This window comes from Triticum dicoccoides, chromosome 4A, assembly GCF_002162155.2.
Source record: "Triticum dicoccoides isolate Atlit2015 ecotype Zavitan chromosome 4A, WEW_v2.0, whole genome shotgun sequence".
Taxonomy (NCBI): Eukaryota; Viridiplantae; Streptophyta; class Magnoliopsida; order Poales; family Poaceae; genus Triticum; species Triticum dicoccoides.
Genome location: NC_041386.1, coordinates 610,105,592 through 610,115,959, shown reverse-complemented (window position 1 = coordinate 610,115,959; position 10,368 = coordinate 610,105,592). Strand labels below are relative to the sequence as shown.

Genomic DNA, 10,368 nt, shown 5'->3' with positions numbered 1-10,368 from the left:
AAAAAACCTCATTGTAAGTAGTATTTAACTCTCTACCCAAAATCAATATACACTATTTTTTAGGATTGAAAGACTAATCAGTCCTCTTCCCTTTTTTCCTTCTCAGAACCCCAATCCCAACAGTCTGCTTCACACAGCTCAAAGCTGGTGAGCTTTTTCTAACTCCTTTTTTTCCAGAAAAAAGACCTTTAATATTTTTATATTGTAGTTCCTCAATGTCAGCATCAGAGTGTTCTAAATCAGAACATAACTCATCAACATTCACATCTCCAGTATGCCGACATAGATGATTTCCTCAGCTCACGAGGCGCGACTCCCGCTGCACTGCGACGAGGTCCCGTCCTCAACCACATCCTCACCGGTGCCGGTGGGCAATGGCGCTGCTGATTCTTGCACTTGTGTTTGCTCTGTTGCCTCTGGCCGCAATTGCATATTGATGAGTACAACCTGAACCAAGATGACTTGTTGTTGCTTAGTTGCAATTTCATATTGAGCTGCTGTAGAAACTTGTTTTGCTCTGTTTCCTGCCTGGTTGCAGTTTCAGCTGCAGAAACTGAACCAAAGCTGGTTTGTTGCTTAGTTTCAGACTCAGTTTCATATTGCTGCATGCAGAAACTGAACCAAAGCTGTGTGTTGCGGCTTGGTGTCGAATCATGTTGCTGCATGCATAAACTCAACTGAATCAAATTGGTCTGTTGCTTACTTTCGATCCGACTGAACTGGACCAAATTGGTTGTTGCTTTTAGTTTCAAAATCTGTCGTTGTGATCACGGATCTTTGTTATGCGTCATTTTGTTTCTCAGAACCGTATGAGATCTTTATGTCAAAAGCACTGTCCTTATGATTGTTGTTTTGCGTTTCTCGAAACAGCATTATATCTTTGTGTCGAAAACAAGTACAAAACCACTCTAGGTATACAACAGTCCTGAATCATGCCCTGCCGATTCCGTTTTCAGTACTTAGCCTCCATCAAAAGAAACATGGTATTCTTTCATATGCTGGAAACTGGATACCTTGATGTCCATTAAAAGCACTTTTGCATTCAGGTAGATCATACACAGAACAACGCACATCCGATCAAGTGGAACATAATATAAGTCATCATCTATTTCACGGTGAGCAGTGAGCTATTAAATATCGACTGTCAAGTTAATGGAAGGCTCCTCAAACACCCCGCTCAACCTCATTCGACAGCCTGCGACTGCTGCACGGAATCCTTCAGAACTTCGGTGATCAACTTATTGTACCTCTCAGCCGCCTTCTTTTCCATGCAAGTCCTGATAACAGGAGGCCGAGAAATGTTAAGCCACTTAGTGTACAATATCATCACTTCCCTTATTATGATGGTGTACATGTTATTAAAATAGCAAAAACCTGACATAATTCGATAGCAACATTACATATTAATTTTCCTCACCTTCAGCATGTTCCATGTCTTACAACCTACTCCCTCTGTACCGTAATAGTTGTCGCCGGGGGAATTCTCCAACCAGGTGAAAAGCTAGGAAAGTACAGAACTACCCCTAATCTGAAATCATCGTCTTCCTCCATCAACCCCTCCGCTAGGCCCCTCCTTGTCGCCCCTGCTCCACCCCTCCACCAGGCTCCTCCTCGTCGCCCCTGCTCCTCCTCGTCGCCCATCCATCACCTGCCCCAAGCGCTACCAGATCTATCACCACGTTGAGCAGCAGATCATCAGCACGTCCCGGGAGAAGCAGCAGCACCTTGTTGAGCAGCAGATCATCAGCATCATCTCCGGTTGGATCAGTGCAGCAGAGCATCAGGTCGTCGCTATGAATTGACCAGCAACATCTCCGGTTGATCATCAGATCTTGCAGCGAGCATGAGCATGTGTTAACAGGATCATAGGCATGTGTATGAGTAAAATGACAGAGCACATTAGATTGTGTATAACAGAATCTAAAGAAGATGTCACAGTAGATGTACTGAAAAATGAGTACAGTAGACATCACCATTTGTAACTACAGTACTCCTTTCATTTGTTTGAAATTTTCAGTAGATGTCACACTAGCATGATGAAATTTTCAGTTAAAACCATTTGTTTGAAAAAGGAGTACAGAATTTGTTTGTAACCATTGACAGAGGAGTAGTTTCAGAAAAACTTAACTGAAAACACTAGCATTTGTTAGCATTATCATTTGATCATTAGCATTATCATTACAAACACTAGCATTTGTAAGGTTCCAAGTAGAACTCCAAGCTAAATACAAGAAAAACCATTAGAAACGACGCAAGTTCATCAAATTATTGCTAATGCTACTGGACTAGTACTCCAGCCATGTGTACTAGACTAGTACTTCTGCAAGCAATGACAGGCAGCAATTTCCATGCATGAAAAGGGAAAGAAGTACTCCTACATTGAGAGAGAGAGAGAGAGAGAGAGAGAGAGCTCACAAGCCCTTGCAGGGACAGCAGTCCAGCAGCCAAGGCCATGCTTGAAGATGTAGTCCCTCAGTCTCTGGTCCTCAGGATACCATAGCCCCTTCCTGAAAAAGTTAACTGGAAACACTAGCATTTGTTAGCATTATCATTTCAGTTAACTTTAATTGAAAAATAGTGCAAGGGATTCATTAACTGAAAATATTTGTTAGCATTATCATTTGATCATATTCAGCTAACTTTAACTGAAAATTTTCAGTTAAAGTTAACTGAATATTTTCATTTAACTGTTTTTTTTCAGTTAACTTTAACTGAAACTGAAAATTTTCAGTTAAAGTTACTCCAAGCAAAAGTCCTACACTAAATTACTCCAAGCTACTCCATTTTAAGCACAGAATCAAGTGCACAGAGTTAAGCAATATTACTCTGCATCAGTTAACAAGTTTCAGTTAACTCCACATCAGCAACTCAAGTTTCAGTTAACAAGACCAATATTACTATCTTGTATTTCTATGACATGAAAATAATACAAAATGCATCAGTTTAAGATTCAATTCAACGGATACACTAGGAAATATGATGAGGTAAATTTAAAATTACCTTAAGTCCAGGAGCAGCAGCTCAGCTCTGCAGCTGCGTGCTTGCCTGAGTAGGTCAGCAGCGAGCTCGACCAGCGGAGGCAGCTGCTGGCGCCCGATGAGAGCACAACCGGTAACCAGAGGAACAACAGCCGGTAAACCAAGAGGAATAAAAATAGAAGAATTATACAGAAGCAAGCAGTTACTGGTTAGGCGGGAATGCTTTGGACGATCGGATAACACCCAACGCCACACCTGATAGCATGGGGGAGACGGCGAGGTGAAAAAAAAACTAAAACAACTAGGGCTGCGTGCCTGCTAAAAAAGAGAAGGCCCCATGTGTCCATACATGTCATGCAGGGAGGAAGCATATACATCATCTAAAATGGGGTGAAAACGTGGAGCTCCGAGGTTAATAGAGTTGTACGCAACGAGTACTGTAGTGGAGGGCAAACAGCGCATTTATGCAAAGGGAAGCATGTTCATTTCATCAATATTATAATGGACCGTGCAAAACCAAATCACAATGCACATAGTAGTGACCAATGCAGACATGTTTAAAGATGCCACCGCATCGGATTTTCAATCCCTAGATAGAGATACAATGTACATCCCTATACCAACAAATCCCTTAAAGTAATATTAGGGTGCACTTGGACGAAATCTTCCCTTCGAGATACCTTCTAGCAGTTCTATGGACTACGTCAACAACCGTTTTCGTGTCTCTTTCATGGCCTTCTAGGGGATATTTGTCTGAATGATCTATACTTAAAATCTCCAGTGCAGGGGAATTTTCCACCATGTGTGAAAGGAACTCAACTTGACCGATGCATGCTTTAAATCCTGTAACATACAAACTCTTTAAGTTGTTGAACAGACGCTCCGCTAGCTTCCTGATAGGTTCATCAGATTCTTGTACCGAATGCACATAACTAGGGAAACGAAACTGCAAGTTTAAACCAAAAACCATGGTCAAAAAAAAAAGTTTGAACAAAAAATGAAGTATGATGCGAAGGATTGTGACTATTACTGAAAGTCAAGAACATAGTGTGAGTACGTGAGCAAGTCTCAAACAGACTTTTGTCAAATTGTCATTTTATTTCATGAAAGATTAATATTGAACAAAAAACTAGTGCCTTCCAAACAAAGAGAGTGGTAAAACGAACAAGTATAGCAGCCTATATCCATCCATCAGTTCCAGGACAGCATATGCAATAAAAGAAACGGTCCAGCACAGTACTTCTCAATTCTCATCACATGTTGACAGCATGATAGTTGGCATGGTCCAAAAACGAGACATCCAATGCGTTGAAAGAAGCAGTAATGCAATATGAGTACTTACGTCCAGCTCTAACTTCTTGATGAAAGGAGCAGACCTCACAAAAGAGACCAAAGATAATATATTGAATTCTTCGATATAAACCAACCTCAATTGTAAATGCGTCATCTGAGAAAATTTGCATCGGTAATGCATCAAACAGGGAATCTGAAAGATAGATAACCAAAGGTCATGATCAGTCATGTGATATTATAGGATAATCCATGACTTAAAGGATGGTATAAGAGCGAACCTTTGGAGGTTCACAGGCCGTATCGAGGGTCAGATGTTGCACATTTATAAGCACATTAGCAAGAACAGTAATAGTGTGCTCGAGCGTGTCTCCATAATACCATATGTTTGCACATTTCAGTTCCGATGATTTACTGAGGTCAATAGGCACCGCCAGTCCTCTGTATTCGAAAGTCGCAAGGTTCACGGCATGGAATGCTATATTTGTTAATCTGCAGGAAGCAATTTTCAAGTATAGCAGGTGGGGCAGTGGGCCGTTAACCTTTAGTTCACCATTGAGATGGCATCTAACAATACTCAGCCACTCTAGGTTACAACAGTTTGACAACATATGTTGAATATCCTTCCCATTGACACTCACTATGCTCAGATCAAGCTTCCTTAGGTTAGGGAAACCACTGAAATGCATCGGTGGCTGGAAATCTACAAAGCTAAGATGAAGTTTCTGTAGACGGCATATACTGTCCTCGTCTAAAAGCTCAAATGGAAATTTGTACGGATCAACACAACCTGGAGGTTGACGCTGTTCTCGTGCTAAATCAAAAACTAGTGCCTTTGTCCGCGATGATACAGCAAAACGAACCCAATTATCAAGATGTTCAACCAACATCAAGTTCAACTCAATTTTGATTGCAAGCTCTTCCACCAACTTGCCACGATACTGTTCCAGGACCCTATCAACAATGCGAGTGAACATTAGAGTATACATTCTTTTCTCATAATTGTTTTTTCCACATACTGTATTTCCATCGAAATTCAATTTAGAGCAAAGCATCCACAAGTATCTCCATTTCCTTGATACGGCACTGGTTCTTACAGCCTCTTCCAGAGGCAACTTTGAAAAAATTGTGCATAGCACGTCCTGCAGAATAAAAAGATATATCGTATTTGCACACAAGTAGAAATTAGTAATCTGCAATCAACAGAGACGAGGTGGAGCGCAGTACCTCTGGAAGGTCTCCAAACAGATCAATCGCTGATTCCTTTGCATCAATTGGTCCATGATGGATGTAGTCAGATATAACTCCACAGATGAGAATGCAGCACAGTTTACATCGATCTTCCCCTGTTATTCCCTTGGCATGGATTACTCCACAAAGCAGAATGCTCAGCAGTTGAAACCGGCCGTTTGCTATCAGCTTTCGATCAAACACTTTACATCGTCTTATGTGCTCTGATATAGCTCTGAAAGCCAGAATGGTCAATGGCTCAATTTGATGGCTTGATATCCTTGGATGACAATGATCCACTCTACTTACAATTCCAGGCACGAAGTTCCCCATTCTGAACTGCAATAAAGTGCAAGGAGTAACCCAGTTAAAATAAATTTTCTCTAACAAATATTCATAAGAAATCAAGCCCCCACCACCACCAAAAAAAGAATGAAAAAAAAAACAGTTTCCTTTGGTGGGGAGGAACATGGGCAGATCCAGATGTTGTGCACCCAGAATATCTCCAGGGCAGCAATGGAGTTTAAGTAATCATGGATGGATGAGAGTGTGCTCATACCTCGGAAACCAACCGGTGGCCGGAATTGCGGAGCCGGAAGGTCGAACGGGAACGGGGGACGGCCGCCCGTGAAAGGCGGAGGCGTTGGGGTGGTCGCCGCGGAAGAGGAGGAGGCGTTGGGGTGTTCTCTGCGGCAGCGGCAGGTCGAGCCGCGGTGGGACTGAGGCCGGCGGAGAGGAAAACGATGATGGCACCTTTTTTTCCGCTTTTTTTAGCAGCTTATTATTGGTGTGGAATTAGGCACAATTCGAAAAGAACTCCAAATTTGTGTCCACCTTAATTTCAAAGTCCTCCCCTTTTCGGGAGCTTCCTATAACGCTAATTGACGAGCGTTCACTGAGAAGGAACCCCTAGCGAACTCCCCCGCGTCCGTTTGATTTGATTTGATTGAGATTAAATAATGGCAGTTTTCTAAAAAGATCGACTCCTCTAGAAAAGAATTGCCATGAGAAATTTTCACCTCTACAACTAAAATTGCCGTAGAAGACATTCACAGTAGCCACCCTCCCAGCGAACGTTCGCCTGATAAGAAGATCCTTTGTTTAAAGTTAATCACATCTTTTCTAAAAGTAGGCATCTACTAAATCTTTATTATATAGGGCAAAAAGTAACTCCACAAAAACAATGTTTCCGCCCCTTGCACCGGCCTCCTCTCACAAGCATAGCAATGGTTCATCACTCCTATCTTTTGATGATTAATACACCGCCGCCGACGTTACGATCTACGAGAAGTCGTGTAAAGACAACAGAGGGAAGGTTGATGCCTCAATAGCGATGATGATGACACAGTGGGTTTATCTTAGATGAGTAAAAGGCATACATCATGCCTTGGAGTTCTAATCAATGGAATGATTACAATAGGTCGTTACTAATGCCTCCCCCCTTTAGTCCCGGTTCTTACACAAACCGGGACAGATGGGCATCCACGTGGCCGCTGCGGGTAGCCCAGGCAGGGGGGCCTTTGGTCCCGGTTGGTGACATAAACCGGGACCAAAAGGCATCCACGCGTCAGAAGCTGGCTGCAGCTGAGGTTTTTTTTTGAAAGTGGCTGGTTTAGGGGTTTTGGGGGTTAATTTAGGTTGTTATTAGCTAGCTAATAGAGAGAAGTGTCCTCTCTTATCTTCGTGCTTGGTTTACCAACGCTACTACTATGTTCATTTCACCCGCTGATATATAATAACTCTTCATGCTCGCATCATACATCATCATATATAATAACAAGTCCTCCTAATCATGCATCATCATACAACTTCTACTCGTTATTAATAACAAGTCATACGATCATCATACTCATAGTCATCGAACCCAACCCTATATAATTGTTCTTAGCACATCATCAGTATCAGGTAGACCTAAACACACTTAAGATAAAATAGCATAAAATAATATAGACCCTGACTCTCCATTATGAAGAATGGAGATCATCATGTCTCCAATTCTTGCGCTTCGCTTCCTTTTGCTTCCATGAAGCTCCTTACGACTGTCCATATATTTTTTTCCATTCTTTGATTATCATGTCTCCATTTATTTTAGAAATCTGGTATGGACAGTTGAGATTCGTAGTACGACCTGGTTGTATGTTCAAAACATCAAGGCGACTGTGCGTATACATCAGATGAGGCACACAATCATTCAGGATTATCTATTGAAAAACATAGTAATAACTTCGTAGTTAGCAATGATGTACTAGTTTTAGAAGTATGCAAAAAGATGCACGGATATCGTAATAGTAAAAATCTTACCAGGGTATCTCCATGGTAGTTACCGTAGTTCAACACGTGCACTAGTGGCACGTATTGACCATAATGTTGAGGAGTTCGACTGTAGACATTGTAATTCTCAAGATCAGTATAAAATGCGATCATATGATTTTTCTCCTTATAAGTTAATTCGAAGCCATCGGTGTAGTGGGTTTTGTCTACCATCTTCCGCACATTCTTTGAAGAATGAAAATAAGCTGTCAATGGAAATAAGCTGTCAACTATTTTGAAATAAACAATATAAATTACTTAATAATTATGTTAAGCTCACATGAGGGAAGAATTGGAGGTGTATCCACAGGGACCCAAATGTCCATATTGTCTTGCTCGATTGTAGGATCACCAACATCCATGATGACAAGCATACCCTCATCAAAACCATACATCTTGCAAAGTGCTTCCCAATTTTTGCAACCAAAATGGGTTATACTCTCAGCATTGTACAACTTTACTTCAAAATCCACACCATGATGGGTCCTTAGGTGAATTGTTTTGGCTTCCATACTTTCATGGTCTTCAAAACCCATCCTCTCCAAGACATAGCATCTTACATAGCATGGGATAAGCTAGTCGAATTGGAAAAGATGAAAATACACGTTAAAATAGTTGAAGACGTGCTTAATTACGAAAAAAACTATTGTCGTCGTTGTGTACCGTATGAACATCGAAGGTCTCCTCGAGTTTAATGCTGAAGCGCCGATCTTCATCCAACTCAAGGAACCTGTCGCACATACCTCGGTCGTCGTGGCACCAGTCGCACTCCCCCGGGCGGTTTTCGTCATCCGAGTACGACATTTCCGGCCTATGTCCATAATTCAAATATTAAACTTGTACAATTAAATATATGTACTAAAAAACCTAAATTAGATCATTATTATTAATCACGGGTTGACTATCGGTGATGGTAGCTCCTCCTTTCATTCCCGAGTGCACTATTACACCAAATTGTCTAGCACACGGGAATGAAGGAGAAGCTACCCCCACGACGGCGTGGATGATGGAGGGGGCTCCTAGATTTCTGCATAGAGTGCTCTTCAATTTTAGCATTCAAAGTAGGAGTATTTTTCCAATATGAGCATTTAATAAGCAAAACCAAATCATAAAATAAAGTAGTATTTAAATTAGCATGCATTCAATTATAACCAAAAATACATCATCTCTTGTGTCCGTACATCGTCGAATATTATCACTAATACTCCTCGAATACAATCATACATATAGCATCGCTAATACAGCTAGAACCGTAGCGCCCGACGGGTATCGTCGCGGGCGGTGGACACCCAAAGATAAGGAACCATCACAGGATCATAGCTCCAGTGAGATCCCTGAATAACCTGCCAGGTATTGTCGAACCTGCCCTCCAATGCAACCATGTAGCGACGGACGTGCTCGTCCTCTCCGTTGACACGGTGACGTACCACCTCCGCGGTGTCCGGAAGCCTCGGCACCGTCACTGGCCCACGCGACCGCCACCAAACTTCAACAACGGGCTGCCTCCTCACCAACCTACGTCTCCTGGAAGGTAGCACCTCCCAATACCAGCCCGGCGGAACCCAGTCTTGAACATGGCCCTGATCAAGCAGGCCTCCACCGCCGAGTCGACGACGACGAGGATGCGGGATAGGCATCGTCGATGTCGATGCGGGAATTACTTCTATATATAGTTAAATAAAGTAGTTTTATTAATTAAATCAACTAGTTCAACTACTAAGCACTTACTATAAATAAATAAAGTAGTACTTACTAAAAACAAACTACTTCTATATATAGTAAAATAAAGTAGTTTATTAAATCAACTAGCTAGTTCAACTATATATGAAGCACTTACTATAAATAAAATAAAGTAGTACTTACTAAAAATAAACTAGTTTAACTATAGTTCTATTATTTTTCTAACTAATTATATTAAACACTTTCTCTTCTTATTTTTTCCTTTTTCCTCTATTCTAAATATGAACATATTCATAAATGACTTTGATCATGCACTATTTTCCAATACATACACAATATGAACATATACATAAATTGACAAAGAAAATACTATGAACAGACAAATCATTAAAATTCTATGAACAAAATTACAACAGAAAAAAATCATAAAAACTGTATGAACAGAAAAAAAATCATAAATATTTGACATATTCGATCTTTGCATATATATGAACATACAAACATGCATATTCAACAATAATATCCCCAAAAAAATCTATTAACAGAAAAAAATCTAACACAATATGAACAAATTAATTACACAATATGAAAAAAAATCTAACAGAAAAATCTATGAACTACACATCTAAATTACTATGCATCTAACAAAAAATCTATCAACTACAAAAAAATCTAACAAAAAATTTAAAAAAAAATCTAACAAAATCTAACTCAATTAACTACACATCTAAATTATACTACACATATAAATTAACTACTACTAACATCAAATTAAATTAGCAAAAAATTTGCTCACGGCGATGGTGTCGGGGACGGCGACGGCGACAGCAACGGCGGCGGTGTGTGAGGGGCAGGGGCCGTCGGTCGAGGTGAGGTGCGG

General features: G+C 40.8%; 1 protein-coding gene across 1 annotated transcript in view; it reads right to left on the bottom strand.

The window, feature by feature from the left end:
- Positions 1–2,998: 2,998 nt before the first annotated feature.
- The window catches only part of LOC119283797, a 38,202-nt gene continuing 30,832 nt past the window's right edge, over positions 2,999–10,368 (bottom strand). Inside the window, exons 5-8 of the mRNA XM_037563201.1 lie at positions 5,496–5,837; positions 4,550–5,410; positions 4,321–4,464; positions 2,999–3,924 (exon numbers count right to left, since the gene is read on the bottom strand). Coding sequence (XP_037419098.1) covers positions 3,610–3,924; positions 4,321–4,464; positions 4,550–5,410; positions 5,496–5,837 — 1,662 coding nt within the window. The 3' untranslated portion in view covers positions 2,999–3,609. The remainder of the gene's footprint in view (positions 3,925–4,320; positions 4,465–4,549; positions 5,411–5,495; positions 5,838–10,368) is intronic.